General features: G+C 38.3%; 1 protein-coding gene across 3 annotated transcripts in view; it reads right to left on the bottom strand.

Annotated features, from left to right (window-relative positions):
• The window catches only part of LOC127633291 (MAGUK p55 subfamily member 7-like), a 131,320-nt gene that overhangs the window by 72,447 nt on the left and 37,715 nt on the right, over nt 1-21,158 (bottom strand). For all 3 annotated transcript variants that reach the window (XM_052112298.1, XM_052112299.1, XM_052112300.1), the window contains one exon: nt 16,566-16,697. In XM_052112298.1, the coding sequence (XP_051968258.1) occupies nt 16,566-16,697 (132 nt within the window). The remainder of the gene's footprint in view (nt 1-16,565; nt 16,698-21,158) is intronic.

The raw sequence follows: 21,158 nt of genomic DNA, 5'->3' as shown, positions 1-21,158 counted from the left end.
TCACCTATTAGAACTCTCCAATTAAAATGTCTGAAGCTATCAATTACTGCATGTTTACAGTTTGAACATTGCGGTGCACTCTCGTGAATATTATAAATGAAGTATTATAAATGAAGATGTCTACACAGCACAATAAATTAAAGATTTAAACAGTGTCTAGGCCTTGTTAAATATAGTTTTGTTGCATTGCTCATCTCAAGTATATGGTCTAACATTGCAAGAGAGCTGTATGACATTGTAACTTCTTTCGACTGCTGTAGTGAGGGGTCACCACTGACTTATCACAGGTTTTACGCCAGATGCCCTTCCTGATGCAACCCCCAGTGGCTGGGAGATCTCACTCACACCTATGGGGCAATTTAGAGTCTCCAATTCCCTTAACCTGCACCCACACAAACACTGGGAAGCACACAGAAAGACCCAGTTGAGCCGGGACTCGAACTCGGGACCTTCTTACTGTGAGGCGACAGTGTTAACCACTGAGCCTTGTTCTAATACTTATTTGAGTGTAAGGTAATGTTTCGTAAAGCACACATTTTCATGTGACATGGCAAACAGAGGTGAAAAAAGCAAGTGTTTGTCAACAGACATATCTGGTATTGTGCAGAATAATACAATAACCTCATTAATTTACAGTCATGTCCTGGACAACTGCACACAATAGCAAATTAATTACAAAATGTACTGTAGGTCATGAGACTCAACAGTGCTTTCACCATCTGTATAGTGATTAAAGTTCATTTCTATTCATGTAAAAACAATAATCTATCTACTCTTTGATCCAAAAAAAAATAGTTTTTTTGTCAATAGCTTGACTTTCCACAAATGCCAGTGTTTCATAGATACTTCATTTGTACATGTGCAGATTTGAACAGTGGTTCTTCAGAATGTGTTGTTTACATGATACAGAATTATGATTAGTTATTGTGAGTTTTAAAAACCTGAATACTGACTTTAATGGGTTACATGAAACAAAATTCTGGTATTAATCTGAATTTTCATCTGTAAGCAAATGTGGTTGAGGAGTCATTTAATGCATGGGAATGTGACTTTATGTGTGTACGTATGCAAGAAAGTAAGTGTTCTGTGACTGTGGACCATGTGACCACTTAAACGGACTTCCATCAATGCCAACTAAGCAGGCAGGATTGCTAAAGCACAAACTTTTCATGACAATGGTATGCCAAAAATATGCCAGCCTTGTGTGTCCTCCCCCAGATACACTCTCTCAAATGCTACTGTAATGGAGACACATGTGGCAAGACTTTCACAGCATGGGCTGTCACCGCACACACAAACTCACAATGAAATTAGACAGCGAGACTAAGATAGCAAGATTCTTAGCCGGGCGAAGAGCCATTAACACATACAAACAATCATGTCAGACAGCCTGAGCTTTATCCACCTTTCTTTCTCCATCTGTTTTCTACATCAGTGTCTCTGAGGCTGTTATTATTTCTAAAGCATCCATAACAGTGGTTGAAGGTGTAGAGAAGTTCCTCCATTAGAATGAAAACACTTCTCGTGCATGTGTGTGCATGTGTTTAAAAGAAAAAATTTCAGGTGTCTGAAAAAGGTGAAAACTGACCTCATTTGAAAACACTAATGACACACACACACACATACTCCTCTTCTATCTGCACTGCCTCAGTAAGAGCAATAACCTTCTGTCAAATGCATTTTGTTGACCTAGTCACCAGTAATGATTTTGCGATGTCAGGGCTAATATACAAGCTCAAGGTCATCCTCTGATGTGTTAAACACAGGCTCTATGATGGAAAGTGCAGCCCTTGTCACAGCTCCCTTCAGAAATCTTTGAATGTTTCCTGCTGATCAAATAATTGGACCACTTTGGTGACCTGGAATGACAAGGCGGCGATTGGCCCAGAGTTTTAGGAGGTTACAGACATCAGTGATGAGCTCAGCTGTTACAGCTCAACAAGAGCTAAAGCAGTACTATTACTGACAAAAATGTGAGGAAGGTGTGAGAGAAGAAAGGGAATTAGACCACAGCTGTATCACTTAATTTAGCAAAATGTGATAAAATAAATGGTAGGAAGAATCCAAAAAACCCTGTTTAATCCAAACATCATCAAAGCGTTCAAAGGACTATTGCTGAAGGCTGTCCAGTTTAATTGAGTGAGGAACGTCTTTCAGTGTGTTGACCAAACACTCAACATGGTTATTATCCATATCATTACATCATTATACACTCAAAACTCTGTTAGAATGGCTCACTGTGCAAAGAACACAAAGTCTTATACAAACATGCTGCTTTCATAAATGCAAAAAAAATTAAAAATAAAATCACATCAATAAGAAATGTATTTAGTCATTTAACAGATTGTAAAGCAGTCAATGGAAAGGAGGCGAGAACCTACAATATAATTGACCCTTGTCAAAATAAATAATATTTTTTATATAAAACTTAAACAGACACAAACAAACATGACAGACATGTCCGTAAACTATCTCTCTCTCCCGTACAATCCTCCGCAGTCGACCTTTATCCCTCTCGGAGGCTTGATTAGCCTGATAAGGGACCGGGTGTGTATGATCACGACCCGGCCCAGCCCTCCGCCCTGCCACATTCCTCCCTTGTTCTCTCAGGCAGGGGAGCCCCTGGCGTGACGTACACCCCCACACTTTCCCTGGGGAGGGGCGTGCCTTTTTGCCCCGTCTGCCGGCAGGTCATCCCAGTCTACCTGGACGAGGGAGGGGACAAGGGGAGGGAAACAGAAACAATTAAATAGGGGGGTACTTCCTGTAACAGTGTAGTACCCCCCAAAAAAACACTGTAAAATTTAAACGAGAGGGAAAAGGCCAACGCGGAGCGACAGTGAGAGAGAGAGAGAGGAGAGGGAGATAAAAAAAAACACTTACTCGCCGATACGCTGTAGCTTGTTCCTCGGCCACTCCTCCACCCTCTAACGGACGACAGCTGCGCCTCTCCGGGCGGATCGGAGGCAGACCTCCAGCCCCTGGTGGACGGAACGCCCCGCCGCATTCTTGGGGAACAGAAGGGGACTCCCCCGCCCCTGGCAGCGGACCTGACTGCTCCAGGCGGTCGGTTAGGAGCCCCTTCTCCACTCGCGGTCGGTGGCCGTCGTCCTCTTCCAGGCGGCCGGTCTCCTCGTCCCCCGGCAGATGGCCACGGCTGCTCCGTTGGGGTGGACGGTAGTGGCGAGAACTTTACTACGGCGTATCCCTCCTCCTTCCCAGGTTTCGGCACCAGTGTAAAGCAGTCAATGGAAAGGAGGCGGCGAGAACTGGCTTGACGATACAAATAATAGTTTTAATATAAAACTTAAACAGACACAAACACACATGACGGACCTGTCCGTTAACTATCTCTCTCTCCCGCACAATCATCCGCAGTTGGCCTTTATCCCTCTCGGAGGCTTGATTAGCCTGATAAGGGACCGGGTGTGTATGATCACGATCCGGCCCCGCACTCCGCCCTGCCACACAGACCTTTTTTTATACTATGACCTGACAGATGCCAATTAAACAGATGTCCTAAAGGCCCTTTCACACTAGCACTATTAGTGCACACCTGGGTTCGAATGATGCCAAAGTTTGGATCTTGCATGATGTGAACGCTATTATCTGAACTCGGGTGTGCACCCATGAACCACATCTGAATCGGCTTGAAAAGGAGATCTGGGATATGGTTCATGTGAACTCCTGTATGGTTCACTGCTGATATGAATGCAATTGTTCTAAATTGTGGAAGTGAACCGCTCTTGATAATGTATCATTTGTGTCATTTGCCCCGAAATGAAAAATGTGTCACAAAATAAATCACCTACATAAAGCAGCTCACATTCTTCAGATCTACTGCAATGCATCCACGGGCTCACGGCAGACAAACGCTAACATTCTTCACATCATTGCACATAAAATGCATCCGTGTTCTCATCATTTCCTGCATGTTGATTTCAGACACAATAAAGAAGATCTGTGAAGTTCTCGTGTTTGTGTATGTATCCGATTTTTTACATTTTCCAATCGGATGGTTGTTTCCTTTTAAAGTCTGGTAACCGACAAAGTTTAAATTCTTGTTTTAGTGCAGCGGTTGATTGAAAGATAAAGGGAGGTGCTTTGCTGTGCCAAGATGTATAAAGGATGGATCAGCATGTACAACTCAAATGCGATGCGGTCACATGTGTTTTTGACCACATTTGCATGTGGTTTCTGTAATCCGATCACAAAATGTTTTAGACTCCATTTTGACCTGCATTTAGTGCTGACCTGAAGTGTAAACAGGGTCATTAAAACTTCACACCATGTGTTCCCAACATCTGAAGACTTCTTAAAACCTCAAGTTCCCTGTTTTCATGCTGTTGGTAGATTGTTTTCTTTTGGAACTCTACTAATATATAAGAGTCCAGAACAGGGGCTCCGATCACAACTTCTGATGAGGGAGCCACGCAATGCTAGGCTGACTAAAAAACTCATCACACAGGCCCAATTTAACCATAAGAAACTCCACCTCTCTGAGTCATACTCACAATCATCAACAGTACAGCTTCATTCTAGTTAGGTCAGCCGGAGGAAATGAGGAAGTTCTTTGAATGAGCATTTTTCAAGGTTTTCTTATTTCCTCTTGTTGCTGAAGTCTGTCTGCCTATTTGGATATGCTCTATAAATAGACTTATTTAAAAGAGCAACATCCCCCAAATGAGAAGGAGGGACAGAAAAAGAGAAAATAGAGAAATAAAGAGAAAGCAGAAACTAAGGGACCAATAGGGAGGAAAAATTAAGCAAGCTAAAATCAGAGGTCACGGCTCGCTGAATTACTCATCAGTAACGTGACCCAAGGCTGCCAGTTTTGGAAGTGATCAGCTCCATATGCGGAGACTCTAACGCATAAATGCTTATGACTGCTATTATAAGGCTGGCCAAAAGTGTATAGCTTAATCTGTATGGAGCTCAGAGCACCGGGGCTACTGCCTTTCTAAAGAAACAGTTCATCCTCCCTGACTGACAGATGCAAAAATCAAGTACACGTCACTGCCGCTCATGACTGCATGATGACAAAAACTCCTCTTGTGTACTCTCATGGCAGAGGAATTAGATATCATGCCGTATGTGTGCAATTCTACAAATATACTACGAGCGGACATTAAAAAAAAAGTATTTTTGCACATGTGTTTGTACTATCGATGGGAATCAAAAGCGATATGATACGATATTGATACAGTCACGATACATTAAAATTGAGATTCTTCATGTTTAGCATATTGCGATTTAAAACAATAATATATTGAAATTGTTTACTCACTTGTTTCTCAATTATTTTCACTGGACTTTGATGCTTAGTTATACAAGTCCTGAATGACTTGCTTTACTTCACTGCAGAGAAAGTATTTCAACACCTTTTTCTTGAAAGTAACATCAAATGACATTATTTAAGTCATTAATGGAATAGTTCACCCAAAAATTTTAATTCTCTTATAATTTACATTCACTTGCATTTTATGGACTTACAGAGCTGAAATTTTCTTCAAAAAATCTAAATTTTTGTTCTGAAGAAGAAAATCTGGGATGGCATGAGGGTGAGACATTTTGAGAGAATTTTCATTTTTGGGAGAACAATTTTTTTTTGTGTAGAAAATACTGCTAATTTTTTTCAAAGATTAAATTTCTTTAAACTTGACATATGTTTTAAAATAGATTTGTAAGAGATGTCCATTTTTATAACCTCGGACAACCTTATTTGTCAATGACCCACTAATGAAACAAGTTACGGACATATTTTCTTAGCTTCTTCTGCGTTTGCGTTTTGGTTAAATATAGTTCTCACACACTTGCTCTGAGGGGTGGTCAACCTCTTTTATTTTTAAAAAAAGTATGAAGAAGAAAAATTTGATAAAAATATAAATTCTAGGTGTTAGAATATAAATAACAGTATTGTGAGGTAAAGATTGCAATACTTTAAAGTAAAAGAATTCCCCGCACCTCTTGTTTGTGCATGTATAAAGAAATCACACTCTGACCACACCATAACATATTTAAATGTCATCATGGTAAGAGTTTCAGGCTCAGATCACTTCAGCAGAACCAAAGTTCTAGCCATCCAGACAGACCTGAAAAAATAAATGCCAAGACAGAGCAGGAGTTTGACGCAAAGTCATTTAAACTGATGCAAAAACATAAACAACGATGTACACACATGCACACACTTCAAGCTGCCACTCAAATTACATCAAATTACTGAGAACCACATGGCTGCATTTGTCCTTGCAGATGTGGAGGTAACGAAAGCTGGGGGAATAGACAGCACAAAGAACAATAGAATACAGCGAGGTCATTAAAACACAATTAGCTTCAATTATCACATCTCTGATTTATGCCACCTGTGAGAATAACAGCAGGCAGAAGATACACATTAAACAGGGATATTAGAACTTCCTACAAATTCCAACACACGGTAGCACTCAAAATAAACACACAAAGAGTGTAATGTTCAACTTCCCTCCATATATACTTATGAGCAATAAAGTGTTTCTACTGCGTTACAGTGAATCTTTCGTGACCTGCTCAGTAAATTAAATTACACACGCACAAATACTCAAAATGTTGCTTTAACCCTGCTGACTTACTGTTCCATCATTAACAGGTATTACGTTGAAAAGGGAAAATTGGGTCTCATTAAGGTAATAATAGCTGAGGAATTCCAGGGCATGTGCTGAAAATGGGGCGAATGGAAATAAATAAGAATGACAGGAAGGTAAATGGGAATAGGTGGAGTTAAATGGGGAATAACTGGGTGAGGGAAGTCAAGGCCTGGGATAAAATGCTGGATACCATCGTTCATGTCTCCTGCAGTATGACCCTTAAGGCTAGACATGGCCACAATACATTCAATGGGTAAATACACTAATCATGTATCCTTAGCAGTAGTGATGTGAGTTTCCAGCGTTAAGTAATTTTTTGGTTCACGCTGAAACCAAAAACTCTGCACGAAGCAATAAAATTGCAGTGGAAGATATTTAGACTGATTTTAGATCAATGAGACTTCTCAGTGGGTGGAGCTAGCCAGCGTGAAATTACAAAAATACAAACAAATGACAAAATGTTGTGTCGGATACAATGTTAGCCAGAGTTTCTCAGTGTGTGTGTGTGTGTGTGTGTGTTTGTGACTGTAAAATGCACTTCAGTGGCTAGACTTGCTACTGTTAGAGATGTATATAAAGGGAAAACGTATAGGTTTCAGCATAACACAAGTATCAAAGCCTTCTGTGTGTGGTGGGTTTATATTGTTTGTGGTTTCACACACAATGCTAAAGGCTGCCTTTTAAGTGTTGCCTGTGTTCACTGTAATTATCCCACCAAGAAAACATCCCTTTCAGAAGTCATATTTTATTTCTGCAGCTACATGAGGAAATGCCTTCCCAAGGCAAGCGGAGAGCTCACTACACAAAGAGCACAGTGTGTGTTAATGTGTGCGCTCGTGTACCTCCTGTCCTCTCAGTAACAGGATATAGACACAGAAACATGGAAAGATGGATACTTGGGAAAACCAGAGCACACTTTTTAGAGGAAGGAATGAAAGATTAGAAAAACAGCAAGAGGTGAGGAAAGAGGCTTGAACCCCACAATTATATGCTGAACAGTGATAAATTCCCTCATAAAGTAAATGCCTGCATTTAGTACATTCTTTAAAAACAAACAAACAAAAAAAAAAAACTGAAAAGATCTAGTAAAAATGAAAAGAGCTTAAAATGGAATGAGTATATAAACAAATCTGTCTTTGTGCCTTACCTTACCAATTTTTTTGCCATTTAAGTCTCAAGAAACAAATCTGTTCTTTTTAGAGAATATTTGTGTTCTGAATATAAATGCATCTGTGTGTGAAATCAATAAATCAGGCCATGTATCTATGGTGGCTTATAAGGGTGACAGATAAGGGTTGCTAACAATAGAGCATCATGCGTTGAACTATAGATTATTATATAAAACCAATACATACACAACATTAATCATTAATGACAAGAGAGACAAATTACTGAAATCAACCAAACACTTAACACAAAATTCAGGTGACAAGGCTATCATTAGATTTTGGAATTGATACAAGGAGGAACTAACATTGACTCTGCCAAGCCACCACCACGATTATGAAAAATTGGTCTGGCCAATAACTTTCTATCGCTAAGATAAGTCGAAAATAAACCAGGAGATTAGTGAGACAGTAGCTCTCAGGTGAATATTGCCCAATGATTCAAGGACAGTACATGTGAGTTCCTGTACTCAATGTTTCACTGAAAAGTACTTTATTTTTGAGTCAGAGCCTTAAACCCAATCCTGAGCCATCAGAGTCATGATGTATTTCTCCTGAGCAAACAGATGTATCTCAAAAGCACTAACATGTGTGCTCCTGTCTCTCACCCTAATCGAATTTGTGCCTCCATTACTTCCAGAAAGTGACATTACTTCCAGTACCTTAGTGCTAAATTTTTCACCACTAATGCAAACAGATGAACTTATAATACTCATTTTGCTTCAAAAGAAAAGAACAGAGTAAAAAATAGAGAGCTCCAGGTCAGATAGAAAATTAAGGCAGAAAGAGATGGCATGTTAGTTAATTCTGGTAATTCAGTACCACACAAACTGGTTCTCTTTATAAGGCCCTTTTGAGGAAGGGCTGTCTACATTTAAACCCATTTATTTTTGTTGGTCATTTACCTGTTATTTCTCATCATTGCCACACATTAGAGCCCTATTGATATCAAGAACCAAAAACTACTGTAGCAACATATCAGTTGTGGGGAAAAAAGGGTAATGTCCAGCATCAAAACATGTCAAAATATCCAAAGGCGATTTTAATGAGGCTGAATCCAAAACCACATTAATGAAGCCTTGTGTCATCAACCAACGAGAAGACACTGAGGAAATTAGAACAGTCGGAACTGTTCCAAGACTCAATATGACAAATCTGCACACAGGCATTAAAAAAAATGTTTCACCTAAAATGAGGGGTTTTCTAACCATATAAAAATATATGGTGCCATGTACTGATGTCAGCTACTACAATTTGATGAAGCCAATCAATCGTGATTGAGAATTTATAAGGCATCAGAGTGAATAAATAGACTGAGAACTGATTACCATAAAATTAGCTCATATCGTATGGGATATACAGTAGAGGTCGACCAATATGGGCTAACCAATATTTAAATGGCCGATGCAGATGACCAGACAGTAGGGTATTATTATTATTTAGCACTATATTTACTCAAATTACACACAAAACTAAAAAATATATATATTGTATTTTAACCCTCTGGGGTCTGAGGGTGTTTTGGGCCCTGGAGAAGTTTTGACATGCCTTGACATTTGTGCTTTTTTCAGTTGCTTAAAAACATATTAATGGCTAAAGTCTGATAACACTGTATTCAGCACAAACTGGGCTACAATAATATGTGAGCAACATGTATGTACAGGTTTGTATTTTTGAGAAAATAATGTTTATGCATGGTTTTTGAAAAAACGAAAATTTTAAGTCACTGAAATAAGGCCATATAACACATACTAAACATTTGACTTTTGAGAACTGGATCTTGTAGCCTAGAGTTTTGCTACAAAATGATGTGAAAATCATCCTGATCACTCATTCATACAAAACAATATAGTCATTTAACTTTTGTGTGACAATTTTAGAGCTGAATGGTAATATGCGAGGAGGCATGAACGATCATGAATATTGATGAGATTCACACCTGAGGACACAAAGACCACTCCTCTGGGCCTATCAATGAGGAATGTGACAGAGAGAATTAATATGAGGAGACTTAATGATCAAAATCAAGTTTTAAGTTAAAAGAAGTAATCTGACTATATATTTTCTTTACATAAAGACTTTACTTAATTTTAGACCTACACTACCATTAAAAGAAGTCTCTTCTGCTCACCAAGACTGCATTTATTTGATCCAAAATACATATGATAATATGCTGATTTTCTAATATGGGCATATTTAAAGTGCATTTTAACCTGAACAGATATTTGCAAGCACAAGCTTTGTTGATGATAACGAGTCAGCATAAACACATTAAAATATAATCTAACATTCATATTATTTTTATATCATATTACATATCATATTTATATCATACAGCATACAATGTAAATAACAACATTTGCATGTAACTAAAACTTGCCTATTAGGACATGTCAATACTTTGAATGTCAAATGTCAAACTTTGAATCCTGTCTGGAAACAGTCCCACTAGTAAAATATGTACATGTTTATATAAAAGTAGCATGTCAGCTAATGAAAACTAAATGACTTACTCGTTTGAAATTGTATCCTCTGCTGGAACAAATCTCTCTTCAAAATACAAATGTCCACCTCTTCGCTCTGAGAAAAATGTTAACTCTTCCTTAATAGCCAAGAGTTTGATCGCCTGTGTATCGTTACAAGCACGCTAGAAAAGTTTAGTTGTGTTTGTTTACATCAAATCTCGCAGTCGGGCGTGTACTTTTCCCTTGATCGCTTCAGCACATTAGCGTATGAATGGCGCTCTGCTGGTGGGTGGGATCACATTACAGATAATGAGATGGACCGGTAAAAACTGTACATCGCTTTGTTTCAAACATATTGCATTGCAGGAGAATATTTGTTTTAAATTTGAATTGTTTCATTTAAAAGTAGACATTTTAAGCTTTCTTTAGACATATGTTTCATGTTTGTGTGAGAAGAATTCATGGAGTTTAAGTTAATTTTAGTGACGTGTTTCTGAAATATGATCGTGAACACAGAGACTGCTGAAAGCTTACCATTTTATTTTATTTATTTAAAAAAAACACAAGGTTTTGATGTTAATATGAGTGTACACAAAAAGAAGACCCTCTATAGTTTATAATCATGTATTGATTGTATTTATATGACCATAAATGACGGAGTATTTTAAGTCTATGTTACAACTATGTGAAAAAAAACAGCAAAACGCGCCGGCGCGTTTGCCGACCCCAGAGGGTTAAATGGTAGATAGCAGTTTCTTCAGATTTCTGTATCAATCATGTATTCTGTCATCAAATTGTAGTAATTTATTTGCACATGAAGAAATTGTTCATTTTAGGAAGAAGGAAATAATACAGCACACAGTAGTCCAGCAACCATGGATGGCATGGCCATGTTAGCAATCACATATATTCAAAAAATATTTTATCAAATCAATTGTACATACAGTGCATAAGTGAATATGACATTTACTTATAGCACAAACAAAGTGCTTTTACCTTGGGCTGCATCTGAAAACATAGGCAGCTTACTTTCTGCCTAATCAGTTAATGGCTTAACTACTTTGGGTCTTTTATTTGTGTACTCACAATAACAACAAAACCTTGTGCTTTTGTAAATTAAAGAAAATAAAAAGGGTGAGCTTTCGGCAGTCTCCGTGTTCGCGAGCATATTTCAGAAACATGTCACAAAAATGACCTGAAACTCCGCAAATACTTATCACACAAACATGAAACATATGTCTAAAGAAAGCTTAAAATGTCTACATTCATACGCTAATGTGCTGAGACAATTAAATCAAATGGTAAACACCCCCAGTGAGGTTAGACAGTGAGGTTAAATGTAAACAATTCATTCACTTTACTGCGCGTTTGTAACGATAAACAGGCGAGGGAACTCCTAGATAGTAAGGAAGAGTTAACATTTCCCTCAGAAGAAGAGTGGGACTCCGATGAAAGTTTGTATTTTGAAGAGAGAATTGATCCAGCCGAGGATACAATTTCAGACGAGTAAGTAATTTTGTTTTCATTAGTTGACATGCTATTTTATATAAACATGTACATATTTTACTAGTGGGAATGTTTTCAGACTTGCCAGCCAGGATTCAGAGTATTGACATTTGAGATATGTCCTAATAAGCAAGTTTTAGTTACATTTAAATGCTCTTTCGGCTAAAGCAGATATTTAAATTTTATGCTGTATGATATAAATATGACAAAAAATTATATGAATGTTTCAATTATCTTTTATCTAGTGTTTATGCTGCCTCATTATCATCAACAAAGCTTGTGCTTGCAAATATGGGTTCAGGTGTAAATGAGTAAAATGCACTTTAAATATGTCCATATTAGAAAATCACCATCTTATAATGATTTCTGAAGGATCATGTGACACTGAAGACTGCAGTAATGATGCTGAAAATTCAGCTACGATCATAAATTGCATTTTACAATATATTCAAATAGAAAACTGTTCTTTTAAATTGTAAAATGAGTTCACACAATGTTTTTACTGTATTTTGGATCAAATAAATGCAGTCTTGGTGAGCAGAAGAGACTTCTTCTAAAACTTTTATATGGTAGTGTAGGTATAAAATTAAGTAAATTCTTTATGTAAAGAAAATGTATAGTCAGATTACTTGATTTTGATCATTAAGTCTCCTCACATTCATTCTCTTTCAGTCACATTCCTCAGTGACAGGCCCAGGGGAGGGGTCTTTTGTCTCCTCAGGTGTGAATTACAATCCATATTCATGATCATACACACCTCCTCACACATGACATTTCTAACACTCTTATTGTCTTACAAAAGTTAAATTAGTATATTGTTTTGTATGAATGAGTGATCAGGATGGTTTTCACATCATTTTGTAGCAAAAACTCTAGGCTACAAGATCTAGTTCTCAAAAGGCTTGTGGACAAATGTTTAGTATGTGTTATATGGCACATATACACTCACCTAAAGGATTATTAGGAACACCATACTAATACTGTGTTTGACCCCTTTCGCCTTCAGAACTGCCTTAATTCTATGTGGCATTGATTCAACAAGGTGCTGAAAGCATTCTTTAGAAATGTTGGCCCATATTGATAGGATAGCATCTTGCAGTTGATGGAGATTTGTGGGATGCACATCCAGGGCACGAAGCTCCTGTTCCACCACATCCCAAAGATGCTCTATTGGGTTGAGATCTGGTGACTGTGGGGCCATTTTAGTACAGTGAACTCATTGTCATGTTCAAGAAACCAATTTGAAATGATTCCAGCTTTGTGACATGGTGCATTATCCTGCTGGAAGTAGCCATCAGAGGATGGGTACATGGTGGCCATAAAGGGATGGACATGGTCAGAAACAATGCTCAGGTAGGCCGTGGCATTTAAGCGATGCCCAATTGGCACTAAGGGGCCTAAAGTGTGCCAAGAAAACATCCCCCACACCATTACACCACCACCACCAGCCTGCACAGTGGTAACAAGGCATGATGGATCCATGTTCTCATTCTGTTTACGCCAAATTCTGACCCTACCATCTGAATGTCTCAACAGAAATCGAGACTCATCAGACCAGGCAACATTTTTCCAGTCTTTAACTGTCCAATTTTGGTGAGCTCTTGCAAATTGTAGCCTCTTTTTCCTATTTGTAGTGGAGATGAGTGGTACCCGGTGGGGTCTTCTGCTGTTGTAGCCCATCCGCCTCAAGGTTGTGCGTGTTGTGGCTTCACAAATGCTTTACTGCATACCTCGGTTGTAGCAGTGGTTATTTCAGGCAAAGTTGCTCTTCTATCAGCTTGAATCAGTCAGCCCATTCTCCTCTGACCTCTAGCATCAACAAGGCATTTTCACCCACAGGACTGCCGCATACTGGATGTTTTTCCCTTTTCACACCATTCTTTGTAAACCCTAGAAATGGTTGTGCGTGAAAATCCCAGTAACTGAGCAGATTGTGAAATACTCAGACCGGCCCGTCTGGCACCAACAACCATGCCATGCTCAAAATTGCTTAAATCACCTTTCTTTCCCATTCTGACATTCAGTTTGGAGTTCAGGAGATTGTCTTGACCAGGACCACACCCCTAAATGCATTGAAGCAACTGCCATGTGATTGGTTGATTAGATAATTGCATTAATGAGAAATTGAACAGCTGTTCCTAATAATCCTTAAGGTGAGTGTATTTCAATGACTTACAATTTTCTCTTGACATTTTCTCAAAAATACAAACCTGTACATACATGTTGCTCACATATTATTGTAGCCCATTTTGTGCTGAATAGAGTGTTATCAGACTTTAGCCACTTAATATGTTTTAAGCAACTGAAAAAAGCACAAAATGTCAAGGCATGTCAAAACTTCTCCAGGGCCCAAAACACCCTCAGACCTCAGAGGGTTAAATTTGCATAAGCCAAGTTTTGCCTTTAAAATAGCAGTGGTTAGCAACTGGCATTTTGGGTCTCAACACTTGTAGATGTTGATGCTTTTCCCTTCTCACGTTGAGGTTCTGCCTCTGATATCAAGCAGAGGGCTGGATAACTTTGGTGCGTATTAAGTAAAGGCCTTGATATACTTCAGTAGAAGTTCTTCTTCGTTCTTTGTTCAGGGGTAAAAAGAAGTTCTAAACAGCCGAGCAATGGTATACTGTTACTGAACATACAGACACCCACCACACCAATGTGGGTGGCATTTAGAAATACATTTAAAGAGCAACATGCAGGTTGAATTTATAACTGAATTAATACTTTATATTGTCTGCAGAGGTCTTTTAAAAACACATATGTAGAAATTACTAATGAAATCTCATTTGATGTAGAGATTTTGATGAATATGTGCTAGGCTCTGGAATACGCCTTTCCCGCTATCAACGCGTCATATGACGTAGGGCGAGGCAAACAAAAGAGCTCGCGGTCAGCTCTCATTGTGGGTGTTGATGTAGTTAGAGCAGTAGTGAGAGACAGAAAGTTTTAGAGAAGCCATAATGGTAAATTATTGTGTTTGTACTGGTTGCACGAATTCCAGCCTGTCAGGACATCGTGTCCATCATTTTCCTTCTAGAAAAAACAAGGCTTTTTGGTCTTGGGTGCGTTTTGTGCAGGTGAAGAGAGCAGACTTCACTGCCGTGTCTGTTACCACACACTCGGTCGTTTGTGGCGCACATTTCACTCCGGAGAATTATCGACCTGGAGATTTGTTGGAGTCTCGGATGGGATTTCGGAGTAAGGACCACGTGAGGCTGATTACTGATGCTGTTCCTCGGTGCACTCGATGGAATCAAGTCCACCGTCAAAGTGTACACCGGATTTTGGCGCGGGCTGGACTGGAGGACAAAGTGCTAACGTTAGCAGACATTCTGTGCAACGAAAACGAGAACTTAGCAGAGTAAGTCTTACTTTTAATTATTTTAACTCTTAATTTGCTCATAATTATAGGCCTGTGGGCCATCATAGACATGTTCGTCCACACCGGAGAACTCGGTTTCTTCATTCGCATCCATTGTAACCTGAGCTTGAACTTGACCAGACTCCTCAGCCCATCGTCACTTCCGGTTAGTGCTTTATAGACGCGGAAGTTATTTTATCACAATTTATCTCAAAATATCGTTAATGGCTAAATATATATTACTCCAGTTCAGAAAATCTAGTTGTTTTATCATCAACATACACTATGCTATATAGGGGTGTCCAACCTGCATGTTGCTCTTTAAATATGAGGACGCTTCATGTAAAACCTTAAAAATGTGTTATTATGTCTCTTCTAAGTAGAATTCACACATGGTCAATAAAAGAAGCTGTTTTAACCACTCAATGAAGATTTAAAGTAATATATTTGCAGTAGGACATTTTTAATTTGTCTTTTTTACATTATGAATTCATGATGCTAATGCGCTAACATGCTAAACACGGCCATAACATGCGTAATTTAACATAAATAGTAATTTATTATGACACTGATACCATTGCAAAGATGAGTGTATAAGTGTTAATGTGCAGAACAAAGATAAAACAATGATGATAGAGGCATATCTTACATTAGACAGATGTGTGAATGGCTTTTGCTGAGGATGGCACATGAGTGAATGGGCAGATTAGAGAAGATTAGATTCCTTTAGTAGACACAATTTTTTTTTTTTTTTAAATGACTGTCTTGGAAAATGTCTCTTAAGCAAACGATCATACAGATGTAGGTACTTTTGCATCAGCTCACTAATAACTCTGCACATCGATGTGTTCATGTTGACAGATTTTGACTCGCTGACTAACGACACTAACGCACACTAACGTTCACAACCGTTCGTTTCTTAGGAAGTATGCGGAGGATTTAAGAGTAGACAGAGGTACTGAAAAAGACAGCTCACAAAGAAATTAGATTATATGGAGGACAGAGCATTATCCATAAACATTTGGCCTGCCAGTAAAACATAGGGAGCTATGAACGGTACACAGGGGGTATAAGAAACAGACTCATCTACAAGTCAGGAGGAGAGAATCCTGACCGCTGCAGTGAATGGTTTTGTGTGTGTGTGTGTGTGTGTGTGTGTATAAGGTAATGTGGATTCTGTCATGTTAAGTTGAAGGATATGTGGTCACTCAGGAAGTAGAGTATAAGGGTGAACAAGGAGTGTGAGCCAAACACATCACTAACACTCCAGGTAATGTGTGTGAATTTATGTGTTTCATGTTCACAAGAGTGTTTTCCAATATGTGTGTTTGAATTATGGCAGTGATGTTTGTCTGGCTTTGCATGCAGATGACAGTATGTGGAAATCTGCATGTGTTTTTAAGTGTGTGTATGTAATAGTGAGGTTAAGTTACAGAGCTCTCACCAAAGGCTCTTTATTCTTGACCAGTCTTATGATCTTGACAGAGTCTTCTTCAACATCAATATCATCTGGTAAAGGAGGAAGTTCTGGATCATAACTCTCCTTGGCCACCGTATCGTGAACAGACAACAAACTCTGCAGTGAGAGAGAAAAGAGTTGTACACATAAAATCCCCAGAAACACACATGCAGCGAGACAAACAGTAGTGACAGAGTCATTTGACTGATTTTGTGTAGCTACTCATGTTGGCTAATGATTGCAGCCTTGATACTCCAAGCATTTGTCTGAACCCTATAGTATAAATCACAGAGCTTTAGAGGTCTGCTTTGGATTACTACCTCCTACTGACAAATAAAGCTGCTTTTGAATTGATTACTGCTACTTTTTCACTACAACCCTCTTTGGCAATGTTGTTTGTTACAGCTTCACCAGCGGAAAAAGAACTGAATCACAACCATGTCCAACTGTATTTTCAAAGATTCATTTGCAATCTGGATTAGTTTTACACAGCCAATTGATTGGAATTTCTGGGTATAACGTGTATGACATTAGTGTGTGTGAGAGTTTCCACAGACATTCAATGTAAATTGGGCGAGGACCCTTTGAAGCAGATGGACAAACAGAAGGCAATGAAGTTCTCAGCCATTTCAGATATTTCACACCTCTGCTCCCAGAGTAAATAGATGAGTGAGCTCTAGCGAAAGAATGAAGGCATTTAACGATGCTGTGTGTGAAATGCAGCTGGAAACACTTTTTCTTTTTGCTTTTGCTTCTTTCCTCCCTCACATATCCAATATAACACCATCTTCCAGATAAGTGCCACGGATAAAAAATGAGATGGGAGGGAAAAAGAAGAGAATAGACAAGACAGAGAGAAGAAGAAAAGTGTCTATTTTATGACATGGGATCAAGCTTCAGAACAACACTCAACATGTGGCTAAAGCAGAACAGATGGGAGACAGAGAGAGAGGGAGAGAGAGAAAGAGAAATAAAGAGAGAGAGAGCAAGAGAGGCATGTGTCAAGTGTCCAGGTGTGAACCGGTGATTACAAGCCATTATCTGGACAAAGGTAATTCATTTTGTTTGCCCTCGCCATGATCATTTAGGTCTTTGCTGATAATAAAATGCAGGTACAAATGTTCTGAAATCTGTAGAGATACTTTTAACTGAGCCCTGCCTCAAGTATGAACATGTGCAAGGTTATTTTTTTCCATATTAAGGTTTGCTAATAGCCCTTTGCAAAAACCTCTGGAATCAGATTTGGTTTACCAAGTCAAAGCTTATTTAATAACTTAAATGCAGAAGACTGTGATGATAATTTTTCCACCATAAACCTCATCTCCGTCAGCTAAAACATGAGCCTGATTGGTCTATATCTTTTTTTTTTTTTAGTAATAGGGAATATATTATGAGATGTAAACAAGTTAAAACAACTAGAGGCCTGAAAAATCCTTTCACAATCCAGTGTTTGTGTATTTTTTATTGTGAGATGAAAATGAAGAGCAGAGCATGCAATTGCCCTGTAGGGAACAATGTTGTTTGCCTCTACAATAAACACAGTTCTGCAGATTGAATTGAATGGTGCATTTGTTTTAAGGGAACTTAAAATGGAAGATTTTTAATTGCAACTGAGTTGCCATTCATTTCTTCTGTCCAAGTATCCCTCCATAAGACACACCACCAGGCACACACCTGCACACAAGGTGACCTGGATTCCTCCTCAGCGCAAGACCAGATCTATCCTTTAACTATGTAAAAACACTTCACACCAGGCAGTGTTACACTAAGAACTGAATAAAATATTACAGAATAAATATTATTAAAGCATCAAGGCATTACCCATATGTGATCAATTTTTTTCAGTTATTCTTTCATTCTCAAATTTGTGAGGGCAGAATCGTTTTTTGGGGGTTGATGTGGCTGTTGTGTTTGGGATATCAGGAGTTTTCCAAAAACATGGAGTGATTGCCATGTTAACACCAAGCCACACAAAAGGTAAAAAATACACACAATGCATACACAAACTGTGAAAAATGAAATTGCATTTCATCCAGGTTATGGGGTTTTAAGTCAAAGAAACTCTAAATGTAAATTATTTTGCATCTATATAAAAACACACGTTAGACCGACTAGGGATTCACCGATCCGATATCTGGACCTGACGAGCCCGAACTAAATCCGATACTGTGTGTTAGTCATGTTCGTTACTGTCAAGCTCAAAAAAATTACATAAAAGAACCATAAAAACACAATTAAAGTAGTTCATATGACTCGTGCATTTTATTCAAAGCCACTTGAAGACGTGCGATAGCTCTGTGAATCAGAAAAGGCTGTTTTAATAAGTAAATATATAAAATGCACGTGCAGCTCCAGCACGTTAGTGAATGCCGCTGCTCTGTTTACGCACACGTGCACTCACACACACACACACACACACACACTCGCGGCTATTTTTAGCCTTCATGCGGTGCGCAGTATTTGAGCACTATTCATGAACAATATCTCAGATGTAGATGCTCAATAGTTCGGTTCACTTATAATATGCATTTAGAATGGCACTGGAGGTGTTTTTTACCACAATTTGAATAAGCAGCAAATTAAACTACTGTGAACTTGCCTACAAACAGACACATACAGGACTTCCTGGAGACTTCAGAATGTCAAAATAAAAGCGTGAGGGTTTAAAAGTTAAAGGTGCACGATTGCGATATATTACTATATATTACTATTATAATATATTGTTATTTGTTTACAAATTATAATAATATTTAAGTTGAATGGGTTCCAAAAATAACTGTGTGAAAAGTGAGCTGATATCGTACAACTAAATTGAACAAAAACTCCAGATACAAGTGGAATATTTTATTTTTGCCCAAAAAAAAAAAAAAAAAAAAAAATGATTTTGTTCTACTGATGACTTATACTGTAATTACTGTTAATTTTGCTGCTACATTATCCAGTATACTAGTTAATAATAAAGTGTTTCTTAATAAGCTATACATTTATATTTAAATAATGTGTAGTTAGAGGTTTGTGTTTATTTACATATTAAACAGCACAACCAATAAGTAATTAGAATAAAAGATATTCTAAACTGATTATGCAGAATACAACACTGCAATCGGATAGGGATCGTATCGGCCAATACTGAGATTTCCTGAGTGCTATCCCTAGGACCATCAATATTCCCCCAAACGTTGTCCCAACTAATCAAAGAGAGTTGTCTGAACAAACAATTTCATATAAAACAGTGTTGCTGATGTGTGAGTTCCAAGCATGTACTGCAACATGAATAAATTATTTGGTTAATGGTATAGGCTTATTCCTCTCTGTTTGCTGACTTTTTGTTGTTTTTTGTCACCAGTGTTAGTTAATAGTTGTTTGGTTATGATAGGAGCTCATCTTTTAACTTGATAAGGTTTGTTTATAGTTGCCGATAGGGTTGGGAACTGAGAACTGGTTCTTGTTCAGAACGGTTCCATTCTTTAAAAAATACCGGAATCATATGATATTTGTGACTTTCGGTTCTGTTAACAGTTCTCCAGTGTGCAATTTTCCGCCGATGTGGCTGGAACACCATCGTCAAATACACCGACAGTGTTTCCAGCAGCGCAGCTCTCTACTGACTCCACAGCATAAAAACACACAGTTCTACCAGTGTATTTTATTCCCAATCGAAGTCGCGAGCCGGCTCTTTTTAAAGTGCAAAACATGCACTTCTGGTACAGTTCGATTCCAGAAAAAAAAAATCAGATTCGGTTCTTTTGAATCAACAGCCCAAAACATATGGTGCTTCCGGTATAGTCCGATCCCGAAAGAATCTATAGTCCAATCTGCAAACAAACATTTTACAAGAACTATTAGTTTTATTTCTGATTTGTGCTCTGTACAAATCTGAAATGATCTCATTATTTGGTAACAGACAGCAGAGGGTAGTAAATGCAATAAGAATTGCATTTTTCATATCTAAATAATTATTTAAAAAAAAAAAAAAAAGTACTAAAATAATTGCTATAATCATTACTGGAACTGTTAAGAAACCAGAATCGTTAAGAGGAATCGGAATCAAAACCGGAATCATAAAATTCCTTACGATTCCCAACCCTCCCGATTGTCATGTTAAAGGGGACCTATTATGCAAAATTCACTTTTACATGGTTTGTACATAAATGTGAGTCGGCAGTGTGTGTCCATAACCACCCTACAATGTTAAAAGTCCACCCACTCCTCTTTCTTACATTTCTATTCATCAAAAATAGAGTGTCAAAAGGAATGGTATTCATTTCTGGTTTTCAGGCCTCGCCCACAACTGGTGACGGACTCCAACCCTATTATCATAGATCCTACCCTGAGTGATGTACACACAGTCACAGTCACAAACATTTGATTTCAAGCATGGATCTGTACCAACTGTTCGTGTTCCAGCTTGATATCCTGAAGATGTATGTATCGTACTTTATATATTTTGTGAATGTTAACAAATCGCTTGGTAGCTGATTCCACGGCTAATGCAGCTAAAGTTACCATAAAGTTACTATGTCGGGGGCCCGGGAGCAGCAGCTCATTTGCATTTAAAGAGACACACATGAAACAGCG

Source organism: Xyrauchen texanus, chromosome 40 (genome assembly GCF_025860055.1).
Source record: "Xyrauchen texanus isolate HMW12.3.18 chromosome 40, RBS_HiC_50CHRs, whole genome shotgun sequence".
Classification (NCBI taxonomy): Eukaryota; Metazoa; Chordata; class Actinopteri; order Cypriniformes; family Catostomidae; genus Xyrauchen; species Xyrauchen texanus.
This window is presented reverse-complemented; position numbering and strand designations above follow the sequence as displayed.